At 39.8% G+C, this 15,775-nt stretch overlaps 1 protein-coding gene and 1 non-coding gene across 3 annotated transcripts; one reads left to right on the forward strand and one right to left on the reverse strand.

Moving 5' to 3' along the window:
* Positions 1-1,748: 1,748 nt before the first annotated feature.
* Positions 1,749-1,820, reverse strand: trnae-cuc (transfer RNA glutamic acid (anticodon CUC)). Its single transcript has one exon. It is a non-coding gene; the product is annotated as a tRNA-Glu (tRNA).
* Positions 1,821-5,350: 3,530 nt separating this feature from the next.
* ppdpfa (pancreatic progenitor cell differentiation and proliferation factor a) lies at positions 5,351-7,694 on the forward strand. Of its 2 annotated transcripts, XM_017468911.3 has the most exons (6): positions 5,352-5,534; positions 5,680-5,763; positions 6,683-6,789; positions 6,933-7,010; positions 7,145-7,232; positions 7,341-7,694. In XM_017468911.3, exons 3-6 carry the CDS (start codon positions 6,735-6,737, stop codon positions 7,465-7,467), a joined length of 348 nt encoding a protein of 115 aa, XP_017324400.1. In that variant the 5' UTR covers positions 5,352-5,534; positions 5,680-5,763; positions 6,683-6,734; the 3' UTR covers positions 7,468-7,694. The 2 variants fall into 2 exon arrangements, with proteins under 2 accessions (XP_017324401.1, XP_017324400.1); XM_017468912.2 differs by lacking the exon at positions 5,680-5,763 and having other exon boundaries at positions 5,351-5,534.
* The last annotated feature ends 8,081 nt before the right edge of the window (positions 7,695-15,775 follow it).

Genomic DNA, 15,775 nt, shown 5'->3' on the forward strand with positions numbered 1-15,775 from the left:
AGACCTATTGTTATGTAGAAAACACTATTCCTTGTGTTTTCTACCTTGCAAAGCTAGCTAAATTCCATAGGACTGATGATAACACGTGCTAGAAAGCAACACGTTGTTATTTAGTTTCCTAGCTAGTCAATTAGTTACATTCAGAGAACATTAACTCTTGTCTGTAAACACTGTTGTGTTTTGGTATGTTCTGTTAGTGAAATGTCTTGGCCTTGTCTGTTAGTGAAATGCTACTGCTAATGTTTGCTGCTAATTAATTGTTCCCTCTGTTATAATTCATCAGATTCCCTCATCAGGAAAACATGGTCCAGTTGAAGTTCCAAGTCTATGATCTGGCGTAGAATGGAAATGTTAAGTTTTATTGATGATCATGTGCTTTGTAAAAGGGAATGTGAGGTAGGGCTAAATCCACATTTGGAAAAATATTTTGCCTGAGTGCCTGAAATTATTTATAAATCTTGTTATGTGCACAAAGCAGATCAATATTGTTATATTGACACTATGCCCCAGCAAACATGCCCACATCGGCTCTTTACAAGCAAGTTGTTGGTAGTGTAGCCAGTGCTAGCCCATCCAAATCCTACTTTGGTCCAACACAGGTTTTCTGTGGGCAGCCCATACTGTGGCATGCTCACACAAATCCCACGTGGGACCACTGTGTTTTTCCCCCCACACTGAGCCAATGCTGTGGAGCCAATGTTTTACTGATATGCAAACCCCAGTGCCCCAATGTGGGGTGGGTGTCTACATCGGGCCCTCACTGTTTGCTCGGGTGGACTTCTTTAATGTCAATCATCAACTGACACGAATGACAGCCAACCAGGGCCCCCCACCGAGCTCAGGCCCTAGGGCTTCAGCCCCACCTAGCCCACCTAAAAATTATAGCCCAGCTCTGATGAAACCCATTCAATTCAAATGACCGGTCAAACTGGGTAATAACCATAAGAAGTCACTAATAATTGTAATACCTTTGATAAAGGGTTGTGACAAACACGGATCCCTGGAACCTTTGTATCTAAAAATGTCAAACTAACTAAAAATATAAATGTGTTGAAATAATTTTACTGAATCTCTAAAATATATAAAGTATTACGACTTTTCTTAAATGTTAAATATATAATGTGTGGTTGTGATGGCAGACACGTATGCCAACTGAACATCACTTTCTTTGGGTTGAGCATCACTCAGCTGAGAAATAAATGGGCAAATAATGCTGCACAGAGATTATAACAGCACATTTTATAATTGTCATTTTAATCTCTCTTACTCTTTAAACCCACTGGAAACAGTTCTTAATGATTAAGGTGCCCAAGTCTAATAAACCTCAGTGGTGTTTACATGCAGCTTTGATTAGCCTGATTCTGGCAGGCAGAGGATGATTTGAGGTCTAACATGTAAATTATTCTTGTCTCAGGTCTGATCTAAATTCATTATCAAGTTCTTGAACACCCTCTCCTTACATGACACGTAGGGTAATATTTGCATGTAAAGAGACTTCAGAAAAGGTAACTTAATCCAAAGGCTTAAACTCAAGGCACAAACCATGTGCATGAAACAATACAAGGGCGCTGGCGTTAGGGGGTGCTGCATGCTGCAGATAAACTGACCTCCAACCTTAGCAGGTAATGTTTTATCGACATTGTTTCTGGGAAATCTATATTCACTGCAATCGTCCATGTTTTGCTCTGTGTAGCGTTTACATATTTACCATTGAAAGGTTGCTTACTTGGGGGGAAGGAAAAAAGTCTTTCCCTGACCGGGAATCGAACCCGGGCCGCGGCGGTGAGAGCGCCGAATCCTAACCACTAGACCACCAGGGATGTGCTGATTTGCTGCTAATGGTCGTTTTTAGTCGTTATATATACAATGCAAGCCCTTTATATATAGGACCAAAATAACTGCGGTAAGGTCAGTGTGTATACAATACAAAAACAAGTTACAGTGCTTGCAGACACTTGGGGGTTTATTGTCCAGAAAAGAGAATTAACGGACTAAAAAAAATAGTTAAAGAACTAGATTTCCAAAAAATATATATATTTTTTAAGTACACGACTTTGTCCTAAACACAACCTAAAAACACACGAGTCAAATACAAACGTTTTATCATGTTCTAGTTTAAATCTGAGGATCAGAACTCTCCCACTTTTAGTGTTATGAATCACTTTCTTAGGTACAGTGAGGGAAAAAAGTATTTGATCCCCTGCTGATTTTGTATGTTTGCCCACTGACAAAGAAATGATCAGTCTATAATTTTAATGGTAGTTGTATTTGAACAGTGAGAGACAGAATAACAACGAAAAAATCCAGAAAAACGCATGTCAAAAATTTTATAAATTAATTTGCATTTTAATGAGGAAAATAAGTATTTGACCCCCTCTCAATCAGAAAGATTTCTGGCTCCCAGGTGTCTTTTATACAGGTAACGAGCTGAGATTAGGAGCATACTCTTAAAGAGAGTGCTCCTAATATCAGTTTGTTACCTGTATAAAAGACACCTGTCCACAGAAGCAATCAATCAATCAGATTCCAAACTCTCCACCATGGCCAAGACCAAAGAGCTCTCCAAGGATGTCAGGGACAAGACTGTAGACCTACACAAGTCTGGAATGGGCTACAAGACCATTGTCAAGCAGCTTGGTGAGAAGGTGACAACAGTTGGTGCGATTATTCGCAAATGGAAGAAGCACAAAAGAACTGTCAATCTCCCTCGGCCTGGGGCTCCATGAAAGATCTCACCTCGTGGAGTTGCAATGATCATGAGAACAGTGAGGAATCAGCCCAGAACTACATGGGAGGATCTTGTCAATGATCTCAAGGCAGCTGGGACCATAGTCACCAAGAAAACAATTGGTAACACAGTACGCCGTGAAGGACTGAAATCCTGCAGCGCGCGCAAGGTCCGCTGCTCAAGAAAGCACATATACATGCCCGTCTGATGTTTGCCAATGAACATCTGAATGATTCAGAGGACAACTGGGTGAAAGTGTTGAGGTCAGATGAGACCAAAATGGAGTTCTTTGGCATCAACTCAACTCGCCGTGTTTGGAGGAGGAGGAATGCTGCCTATGACCCCTGGAACACCATCCCCACTGTCAAACATGGAGGTGGAAACATTATGCTTTGGGGTTTTTTTTCTGCTAAGGGGGCAGGACAACTTCACCGCATCAAAGGGACGATGGACCGGGCCATGTACTGTCAAATCTTGGGTGAAAACCTCCTTCCCTCAGACAGGGCATTGAAAATGGGTCGTGGATGGATATTCCAGCATGACAATGACCCAAAACACACGGCCAAGGCAACAAAGGAGTGGCTCAAGAAGAAGCACATTAAGGTCCTGGAGTGACCTAGGCAGTCTCCAGACCTTAATCCCATAGAAAATCTGTGGAGAGAGCTGAAGGTTCGAGTTGCCAAACGTCAGCCTCGAAACCTTAATGATTGGAGAAGATCTGCAAAGAGGAGTGGGACAAAATCCCTCCTGAGATGTGTGCAAACCTGGTGGCCAACTACAAGAAACGTCTGACCTCTGTGATTGCCAACAAGGGTTTTTAAACCAAGTACTAAGTCATGTTTTGCAGAGGGGGTCAAATACTTATTTCCCTCATTAAAATGCAAATCAATTTATAACATTTTTGACATGCGTTTTTCTGGATTTTTTTGTTGTTATTCTGTCTCTCACTGTTCAAATACAACTACCATTAAAATTATAGAATGATAATTTCTTTGTCAGTGGGCAAACGTACAAAATCAGCAGGGGATCAAATACTTTTTTCCCTCACTGTAAGTGGATTTACTGAAAGTCTACCAGTAAAGTCAGGTAACCACGTTCATTACATTCATTCACAATCTGCACACATTCATTGTCCATCTTCTGCTAATGTACTGAAAACAGCTCTGTTAATGTTTCTTGTCTCGTCACATTGACAATAACACATTACATTACATGAATCACGTAAAAGTTTGCATCCCTGGATATTACTGTCAGTTGTTTAATGTTTCTGTTGTAAACAAACTCACTGTAAAAAAAAAAAAAAAAAAAAAAAAAAAAAAAACCCTCACTGCCTGGTGCTCTCACAACAATCTGGCACTTAACTCCTCAAAACCAAAGGAGTTAGTGATAGAATTTAGGAGGAAGAGGGAGGAACCTGTCCCTCATTACATCAAAGGGGACATTGTGGAGAGGGTCAGTAACTTTAAATTCCTGGGAATATACATCTCTCAGGATCTCTCAGTACATCACATGGTGTGTTAAAACCAATTGTGAAAAAAGCACAGCAGTGACTGTAATTTTTGAGGTCACTGAGGAGAGTCTATCTATCCCAGGAACTGCTGCTGTCTTTTGTTCTCTCTGTTCTGTGCAGAGTATCATCACCCATGACATCCTGGTGTGGTTTAAAAGCTGCACTATGGCTGATAAAAAGGCTCTGGAGAGAGTCAGGAAGTCAGCACAGAACATTATAAGGACACAGCTTCCCTACAGCACCAGATGCCTGTGTCATACAGTCTGTTCACACTGCTGCCTTCTGGGAGGCGCTATAGGTCCATTCAGGCTAGTACCTCTAGATTTATGAACAGTTTTTATCCAAGTGCCATGAAAGAATTAAACTCCTAATTATTTAAGGGACAGTGCAATACATTACACATTGGACTATTTATCCATTGTATTGTGCAATACATATTACACCTGGGATTGTGCAAAATACTTCCTACTGCTTATTTATTTATCTATTCTTGCCCCTATACCGAGCTTGTTTGTCGTGTATTATTTTTACTCCATTTTTTGTATTCTGCTTCTTGTGTTTTACTTTTACTAAACATATTCCAGCATAACAATGCCCCTGTGCACAAAGTTAAGTCCATGGTTGGTGGAAGAATTGGAGCGGCCTGCACAGAGCCTTGACCTCAAACCCACTGAACACCTGTGGGATAAAAAGGGATGCTGATTGCGTCCCAGGCCTCCTCACCTAACATGCTGAATGCTCCAAAATCTAATGGAAAGCCTTCCCAGAAGAGTGGAGGTTGGATGTTCAGAGGTCCAAAAACTTTTGGCCATACACGTAGTGTATATTGAGGCTTGAAAACATGGTAGTCTATTTAAAGAAATTTGATAACAAATGCAATGTAATATTATTTTGCTAAGCTGTTTGGCAGCCAGGAGCCAGTTCTTATCGGTGAGCTGATCCTATTGCTCTGACCCGCTGGAAAAACCCACTGCTCCCGTCACTAATCTGTGTGTGCCAATGACTGTTTTGTGCATGCAGCATGCACCAGTGTCATGCACAGACACGTCAGAACAAACCCCGCCCCTGGGAGGAGCTTATGGGTGACGCGTTTCAGATAATAAAAGCTCAGTAATCCATACTCGTCGACAGGTCGGTGCTATGAGTAGTGGATTTGGTTTGGTTTAACAACCCCTCCTACCCCCCCAAAAATACAAAAATACAAATGGGTTTCACTGCCTAGCGTTTGGTTCTTCGATTAACATCAACCATCTCTATCTCTGCTGTCTGAAAATCGTCAGACTCAAAATATTAAAGGTAAGAAAACAACGTTCTAGGCTGATTATGATCGTGAAACGTGTTAATATAGCTCGTGCATGCGTATATTTATATACTGTACTAATTAGATTTGGGCTCAGCTGCCCTATAGCCTGAAATCTGTTTGATTTGATATTTTCTACAGTGTTCATTCATAGTATGAAGACCATCCAGCTAATAATATCAAGGCAAATTTCCTCATTCGCCACTAGGTTGTTGTGATAGAGAGGTAAGTTTCAAAATGGCTTGCTCTGTTCTTGTCTTACTTGAGTTTGCCAAATGTTGCTTGATCAAATTTCATGGCGTCTTTGCTCCATCGGGCTGACACAGTTGCTTTAACCTTGGGATAACTAACCCACTATGTACACCCGGGAGGCTTCGCTAGAGTGAGATAAAAGGAGGTGCCCAGGTGCAATCAAAACAAAACAAAACCTGTTCTTGTGTGTATTTTTTTATTTTTTTTATGTTTCAAAATGACCTTCATTTGTACAGCTGGCAGACTTGTGGTTTCTATGCAAATCTGTATTAAAAAGTAAATCATGTTTTGACAGTTGCTTCTAGAACAAGTTAATGCAGTCCGTCTGCCACAATTACTGTACATGGTGTAATTAATGGTAATATGATTGCTCTATATGTCTTTGTGTAAATGCAAATTCATTCTAGCAGTAAAGCAAATCCAAGCCTTAACATGGACACTCAGCTGTGCCTTTGTACGCTGCTGCCTTTGCACGGAGCCTGTGCTCGTCACATAATGTATGCCAAGTAGATATCTGGATATGGAAATCCAACTCTACTGCCAACAGTTGTCAGGGCATGTAACTAGTCTTTGAAACATGTTTGTAGATATGGTTACAGTTTTAGTAATGCTCTCAAATATATTCCTTTGTAATTTATCGTGGTCTAATTCAAGCTGACTTAAATTAGGGTATTTTCCAGTCTCTTAAATAAATCAGTACATCACCTAATTTTACTCACAGTTCAATGTTTCCACTTCTCTAAGGTCTAGGCTGAAAATAGTGCAGACATTTGTTACACGATGTTTGTTGGATGCTTTTTGATCTGTGTTGAAATGCTGGTAAAGGCCATGTCATTCTGCAACCTTGCAGAGTGAGCATTAACTTGTGTGTGTCTTCTCTGATTTACTGCAGCCATTGTGGGATTTACATCTTTTACACAGTTAACGCACAACAGTCCTCAAAAATGGCAGCAATTCCATCCAGTGGCTCTCTTGTTGCTACCCATGACTACTACCGACGTGAGCACCACTCCTTACAAATCTATTCCACGATACTATGTTACATTTGCCATTAATATTATTGCTGTTACAATTACCATGATAGTTTTGCCTCCTATCCTCTTATTCCTTCTAATTTGATGTTGTACATGCAAACGTTTCAGGGCGCATAGGATCCACTTCCAGCAACAGTTCCTGTGGCAGTTCAGATTATGCTGGGGAAGTTATTCCACACCACCCAGGTACAAACAAAAACACATTCTTTTTTTTTTCCAGTATATTATATATTATTCAGTTCCAAAGTCTTTCTAATTGCATACAGATCTCTTGCATAAGCAATGGGCTGTAAATCCTGATTAGCACCATTTAATCACAGGTCTACCCAGACAAGACTCAGGCCACTGGTGGGCCAGTTTTTTCTTTGGGAAGCAGAGTACACCTAATGGACATGACACCCAGGCCAAGTGAGTCTAAGAGCAACCCAGACTTCGAGCTAAGTCAGATGAAGACATGCATCCCTTTCACATCTTTACTAGTGTTTAACTGTGGTTTCTTTGTGGATTCTGTGGCAGGGCTGGGACTTACACTGTAACTAATGGCCAGGTGACTTGCATTGCCAAGGAAATGCTGCAGAAGAGAAAGATGAGTGAAAGCAGTGAGCAAGGAAATCCCGAGCCCAGCACTCCCCCTGCTTCATAAATTCACAATCCATACAGACACCAATTTTAAAACTACTTTCTTACACAACATCAGATCCATGGGTAGACACCCCATTTTCCTTTGACTTGTTAGACTGCTTTTGATCTTGCTCAGGCTGCTTTTTTACAGATGACCAAAAAAAAGTTTCATTAATAAAAAAATAATAATAATAATACCTTTGACCACTTTTGTTATTGTATGCCCTTTGAATAAAAGGCTGCAGCCTATGGCTTCGTGTCTTCTATAGCTCATTCAGCTAATTTACATGTGTCTGAATTTACAGCATATGGCTATGTAAATTCTAATCAGCTACAGCAAGATTATCTGTAACTAAGAGGTTTAAGTGATAGTTTCTTAACAACATTTGAAAGTGAAACCAATGCAAACCACCTAAACCAACAATTTTTTCATTATTTGTTAAGATCTTCCCCATGTACTATAATGCAGTATGCTCTTTTGAAATGCCTTCATAGTCATAATTGTATTTACAGTTACACATGGCCATGTTCCTGAGGTTATACATGGTAGGAGCCTTGTTTAGGGACACAGTGCTGATACAATAGCCATTACCCCACCCCTTCAGAGAAGGATGTGCTTGGTGCCATATAAAGTTACAGTTTGAGAGACTGTTAGTCACTCCTAAGAGAGAAAGATATTGTGCAGATGTTCATGTGCACATCAACATATCAAAAATAAAACAATTTGACAAAACCGGAATAATTACGAAAAAAAAGACAATAAATGAGAGAACTATACAATGAGAAGAAAAATTCTAGTGAGTGAAAGATAGTGAGAAGTAAATGTGTAATAAAAGTGTAGATTGAACTGTAGTATATGTTCATCTTGGTATTTGTGACCTGATATGCACAAATGTGCTATAATGCGCATGTATCTGCAAGCTATTCTTTGATGTGCAATCTCTGTGCTCTTTCTGCTGTTCAGCACCCAGTTCCCTCATTACTGTATTTGGGTCACCTTGATGCACTGAAATGTGATTGATTAGATGGCCTCATATTCTGCTCAAGTATTCCCTGGCATGTGGAGGACATTATTATGGACCCACTACTGGAAAAGTATATGAGTGTATATGTGTAATTTAGGTTTGGCACCCTGTCCAGGGTGTACCCCTCCTTGTGCCCGATGCTCCCTGGGATAGGCTCCAGGTTTCCCCATGACCCTGAAGAGGATAAGTGGTCTAGAAGATGGATGGATGGATGTGTATTTTGGTATGTTCTTTTATGCTGTACTGTTACCTACAAAGGTAATGGATCGCTTATTTTTGAAGCACTACTCCAGCTCCAGCCCTAGTATTTAGTAGTGCCCCTTTTTGTGCTTCCAATAAATACATTATATAGCCAAAAGTATGTGGACACCTGACCAGTTCCACTCAAATGTGCTTTTTGAACATCCCATCCTAGATGTAAACTTTGGAGAATGGCTGTGGAGTTTTGTGCCCATTCCACTCATGAGCATTAGTGAAGTCAGGCACTGATGTTGGGCAAAGAGGCCTGGTATGCAGTCAGCTTTCCAATCTATCCCAAAAGTGATCAGTTTGATTGAGGTCAGGGCTCTGTACAGGCTAGTCGACTTCTTCCACACCAACTATGGAACACCATGTATTTATATACCTTGCTTTGTGCACAGGGGTATTGTCATGCTGAAACAGGTTGGGGCCCCTTAGTTCCAGTGAAGGGGACTCAATGCTACAGTATACAAAGACATTCAAGCTTCTTAAAGTGCTCAGGGACAACATTAGTAAACAGAATTCAAATGGACAAAGCTACAGAGCCACAGCAAAAAGCTTAAACAGCTGTGTCACTACAATTGGTTTGATAATATACAGGTGAAAAGTTCATGGAACCACAACTAATCCTTCCCTGACAGGTATGCCATGCAAGATTTCACAACATGCTCTCAAAATAATAATAAGAAAGATAGGAGAGAAGCCAGCAGTCACTTTAAAAGAGTTGAAGGATGACCTGAAAGCAGCAGGAACAGCAGTTATACAGAGAACAATCGCCGCATCAATTGCACCACAATCATCTTCTTTCCTAAACTCCATACAAAACTCCACTGTTAAAAAAGAGATGCATGTCTAAAAGCATTTAGACATATTAGAATTCTTTTTGGAACAATATACTCTGATCAGATCACCATACCCACAGTGAAGTACAGAGGTGGGAGCATCATGATGTGGGGCTGCTTCTCTGCAAAGGGTACACTGGCATTACATGCCATCAAAGGAGCGATGTATCGGGACATATTATAGGAAAATGTAGTCTCATTGGACAAGAAACTGAATCTGGGGAGAAGATGAATGTTCAACATGAGAAGAGCCCATTCACACAGAATAACTGAAGAAGGCCATGCATAGTCTGACTTGAATCCCATTGAAAATTCATGGCAGATTTTGAAAATGCAGCTTGTATTTTTTTGGAAATTAAAGACAATATGCCAAGAGAAATAGGCCAAAATTTAACCACAATGCTGCAAAAAGCCAATCTCTTCTTACAGTAGACATGTCAAAGCTGAAATTTCCAGCTTTGCAACAAAGTACTAATACTTATGTCCAATGTCCAAATACTTTTTCCTTATGCTTATGAATTTACAAGTACAAAATCAAAAGACTTAAGTGAACCTAAAGTAAACCTAAAGTGGACATATGCACTGGAGGCATATCAATTAAAAGCGTCCAAATACTTATTTCCTCACTGTATTTCATACCTCTACCCCCACTTTCATACCAAGATTTAAACCTATGATTCCTCACAGCCATGTATTTTTGTGTCCTCTGGCCCTAACCCTGCCTAAGAACATAGAGGTCAGGATTAAGCAGGCTTCAGTCTCATTAAAATAAGTGAGCTAAGACAGCCACAGCTAATGCTGCTTATATAACAGCACCTGTTTGGAAAAATAGAATCAGGACAGACATCTACTGAAGACATATGGTGCCAGGTCAGCAAAACACACCTGATGAGCTCCAATCTTTCTAGTCTAATCACTTGAGCTATGTCAGTCACAGCATTCCACAAACAAAAGCCTCATCTTCACTCGACTGATCACTGTGCACACAGCTTTTTTTGGTTATCATTTATGGCTGCAATGTGAATTCAATGATGGATTACTCTAGTTAAGTGTTGTCTGTCTGTGCTTTGTCCCCCACCAACTATGATTCTTAGATTTGCCCAAATAAAACACTTTGAGTTTACATATTTGCTTCATGTCTTTAATTAATGCATGTGCCATTTTCCAGAATTCAGCTGCAGAGAGGTTGTTCTAGGCCACATGTATAAATTCTGTAAATTAATGTTTAATTATAACAATGTTTTCATTTATGCTGTACATGGTATAGCAGTGCTGCCCAATTTTACACTTTAAATTCTAAAAATAGAAGGCTGTGCATCCTATTTTTGTTAATTTACAAAAATTACGTCTTAGATTCTCAAACCTGTAAATGCAAAAATTCAAGAATCACGGTTTGAAATTCAAGCCATGTGCTACTGTGATATTACTAGGGTGACCATACGTCCTCTTTTTCCCAGACATGTCCTCTTTTTCGGACAAAAAAGTGTCCGGTTGTGATTTATAAATTTGAGAAAATGTGCAGGATTCGGCTTTAGTTTAATTATGATGTGCTTATGGTGTAATACTGCTTCATGTGTGCACGTATTTGCATTGCTTTAACCCCTCTCCATAATTCCCACCTTCTCACACACCACTCGGATGATTATAAAGGGCTTGCAGCAACTATTGGCAAATTCCTGCCTCTCAACCATTAACCTACTCTCAGAGAACGTGCGAAGGCGAAGCGTTGTTATGTACGGCATCAAACAACTGCTTGACAATAGCAGCAAATGAAGATGTTCTGAGTCGAAACAATGCCCATGGCCATGTAAGGTCATCTTTCATTCCCGGTTATCACATTGCTTCGTATTTCATGGCCACTGAAATGTGTAAATGATGATAGAAGGTTCACTCGTGGCATCTAATATTTTATTTTATTCCATGGACATTCAAAAGAATGTAGGAAAAAAAATTCAAACGTGGGCAGAGTGAAACCAATTTAAGTGCTTTTAAATGCTATTAAAAAAAGGTGTCCTCTTTTTGAAAAAACAGAATATGATCACCCTAGTTATTGCACCTTTCACTGGCCATTTCATCCTTTCTCACTGAATATGAGCCCGTTACAGGCTAGCAACAGATGTATAAACACCACACGTCCTGAATACACCAAGCATGCTTTTAGTTCCCGACTACTGAGTTTACTGTGTACAAAGGTGAACTGACTCAGGCCAAGCATGCTAGCCATGCTTAATGTCCTTGGAGAAATGTTGTGATGTGTTTAATTTGGTAGCAGGACATGGTTGTTTGATCACACCTATTCCAAAACTCAAACTGTTACTCCTCAAAGTATTGCTTATTGAAACTGCTAAAATGTTGCTGATTAATAACCATAACCTGGGATTTGATTTGAAATTAAGTCTAATTTTGCCTGTGTTTGTGGTCTAACTATAGGAAGTTGGCTAATCTGTCCTGCACTGCCCTTCATAGGAGACACAGTCAATAATATTGCTAATCATCAAGTTTGTGCAGCTGGTATAAAAATATATGGTGAGTAGAAAGCCTGGCTGGGGATTGTGTATAAGGGATTAGACAGCACAGACTCTATAATCAGTCACAATGTCTAAGCGATTGCATGCCTTATACTTGCATACATCATGTGGAGACATATATACATAAACCTTGACCTACTTCCATTGCTTCTGTTGACAGTTGACAGGTTTAAAGGACAGCAATACACTTTCACATTAAGTATGACAGGAATGATTATGGACAAATAACAGCTGGAAAGTGGGTGAAAGTGCATGAGGTTACCTCATGGGGAAAAACCTGGCCTCCCCTTAAGCATTATCCATTTGTTCATACCCATGAATGTCCATTTCACAAGACAGTGAATTGTGGGCACCACAAAATACAGTGGGGGGTTTACAATATTGGACGTGTCAACATTTTTTTCAGTAAATATATTTCCAATGAGGCTATTCACATGAAATTTTCACCATACATCAGTATTAGCTCAAGAAATTTGGAAATATAAAGAAGTCACAGCATTAAAGTCCATAAATAAAGTTATGTGTATTAAAGTGGAATGCCACAGGAAAAAAGTATTGAATACGCCAACTGAAATTTATTTAATACTTAATGGTGAAGCCTTTGTTTGTAATGACAGCTTCAAGATGTTTCCTGTAAGAAATTAATTGGTTGCAGAATTCAGGTGTGGTTTTGGCCCATCCTTCTAAACATATTGTCTTTAAATCTTGTTCAGTTGGATTCAAGTCAGGTGATTGACTGGACCATTTTAACGCCTTGATTTTTTCCTCTGAAACCAAGAGGGTTTCCTTTGTTGTGTGCTTTGGATCGTTGTCCTTCTGGAAAGTCCACCCACGTCTCATCTTCACCATCCTGGTGGATGCCAGCAGAGGTAAAGGGCTCCGTTCATCATTCCTTCAATTATATGAAGTTTGCCAGTATGATGTGATGAAAAACAACTCCACACCATGATGCTTCCACCTCCAAACTTTACTGTTGGAATAGTGTTTTAAGGGTGATGTGCAGTGCCAGGTCTTCTCCAAACGTGGTGTGTAGTATGACAGCCAAAAAGTTCAATTTTGCTCTCGTCTGATAAGACTACACTCTCCCAGTATTTCATAGGCTTGTCCAAATGAGTTGTAGTAAACTTTAAACGAGCTTCAACATGCCTTTTCTTTAGTAAAGGAGTCTTGTGGGGTGAGCATGAGCAGTGAAGTGCATTGCCTATTGTTTTCTCTGTGATGATGGTACCTGCTGCCTCCAAGTATTTCTGGAGCTCTTTCCAAGTGGTCCTTGGCTCTTGGGCTACTCTTATGACTATTCTTCTGACTCCCTGGTCAGAAACCTTGCGAGGAGCTCCTGTGCGTGGCTGGTTGATGACGGCGTGATGTTGCTTCCGCTTGTGGATAATGGCCCCAATGGTGCTTACTGGAGGGTTCAGAAGTTTTGAAATAAGTCTGTATCCGATTCCATCAATATGTTTTGCAACAATAAGGTTGCGGAGGTCTTGGGAGAGCTCTTTGCTTTTACCCATCATGAGATGTTTCTTGTAAGACACCTTGGTAACGAAAAGCCTTTTTATAGACCATCAATTTACTAACCCAGCTGATATTAATTTGCACAGATAGGGGGTATAATTACTTACGGATTTCAGCTGGTTCCTTGCCTTACCTTGCCTTGAAGAACTGCTTTTTCTTAGCGTGTTCAATACTTTTTCCCTGTGTCATTCCACTTTATTACACATAACTTTATTTATGGACTTTAATGTTGTGAATTCTTTATTTTTCCAGATTTCTTGAGTTAATACTGGTGAAAACATCATGTGAATAGCCTCATTGGAAATATATTTACTGAAAAAAATATTGACACCTTCAATACTTATTTCCCTAACTGTATATTCTCACCGACCACTTTATTAGGAACACCTGAACACCTGCAAATTCATGCATTTATCTAATCATGTGGCAGCAGCACAATGCATAACGTCATGCAGATCAAGAGTCATGCAGGTCAAGAGCTTCAGATAATGTTCATATCAAATATCAGAATGGGGAAAAAGTGTGATCTCTGTGACTTTCAACATGGCATGGTTGTTGATGCCAGATGGGCTAGTTTGAGTATTTCAGAAACTTTTGATGTCCTGGGATTTTCACAGTCTCTAGAGTTTACACAGAATGGTGTGGGTGGGGGAAATCTGTATGTGGAGGGTCTCCAGGCTGAAACACCTTGTCGAGAGAGATCAGAGGAGAATAACCAGACTGGTTTCAGATGACAGGAAGTCTATAGTAACTCAAATAAACACTCTTTATATCCATGGTAAAAGCAGAAAAACATCTCAGAATGCACAACACATCAAACTTTAGGGTGAATGAGTTGCAACAGCAGAAGACCACGTCAGATTCCACTCCCATCAGCCAGGAACAAGAATCTGAGGCTATCATGGACCCAGACTCACCCAAACTGGACAGTGAAAACTGTAAGAAGATCAGGTGATTTTTTTCCTATTCTTCAGTTGTCCAGTTTGGGTGAACCTGCACCAATGATAGCATCAGTTTCCTGTTCTTGGTTGGCAGGAGTGGAACCCAGTGTGATCCTCTGCTGTTGTAGCTCATCCACCTCAAGGTTCGAAGTTTTGTGCATGCTGAGATGCTTTTCTGCTTACCACGGATGTAAAGAGTGCTTATTTGAGTTACTATATCCTTCCTAGCAGCTCGAACCTACCTGGCCATTTCCCTCTAATCTCTCTTATCAACAAGGTGTTTCTTCTCACAGAACTGTTGCTTATTCAGTGTTACCCATTCTGTGTAAACTCCAATGACTGTTGTGTGTGAAAATCCCTGGAGATCAACAGTTTCTGAAATAATAAAACCAGTACATCTGTCACCAACAACCATGTCACAGTTAAAGTCACTAAGATCACACTTTTTCGCCATTCTGATGATTGATGTAAGCACTAACTAAAGCTCTTGACCTACATCTGCATGAAATTACACACTGTGCTGCTGCTACATGACTGGCTGATCAGATAACTGCATAAATGTGCAGTTGAACAGATGTCCTTATAAAGTAGACGGTGAGTGTGGTTTGGGACCATTGTCAATAAAGATTTTTTTCATAAAGTTCTGGACATTTTCTCTCACTAACAGTCCTGTTAGATAGCATTTAATGTTGTCTATTCTTTTCCATAGCAGCAAAGTACTGCTCTGTAATCCACCTGCACTGGAACAGGACATCCAAAACCAGCTGTTGCTTTATTAAGTAAGTACTGGTTGGATAAAATTATATCCACAAATACCCTCTTGAAAGTGAAACATGCTTGCTGTAGAAGGTTCACAGATAAATGTATTACATACACTATACACTATGTATAAAATAATGTATTACATACACTATATTTCATATTATGTGGACACCTGACCTTCACTCCCATATGTCCTTTTTACATTTATATTTACATTTATTCATTTATCAGACGCTTTTATCTAAAGCGACTTACAAATGAGAAAATACAAGCAAAGCAATATATCAAGCAGAGAACAATACAAGTAGTGCTACCATACAAGATCCATTAATTAAGTTCTAGAAGAAGCAAAGTGTGCAGAGTAGAGGTGTAAGTGCCAGATTTTTAATTTTACATTTTTTTTTTTTAAATTAGGGGTTGGTTACGTGTTCACGGTAGAGGTGGGTCTTTAACTGTTTTTTGAAGATGGTGACAGAT

This window comes from Ictalurus punctatus, chromosome 5, assembly GCF_001660625.3.
Source record: "Ictalurus punctatus breed USDA103 chromosome 5, Coco_2.0, whole genome shotgun sequence".
Lineage (NCBI taxonomy): Eukaryota > Metazoa > Chordata > Actinopteri > Siluriformes > Ictaluridae > Ictalurus > Ictalurus punctatus.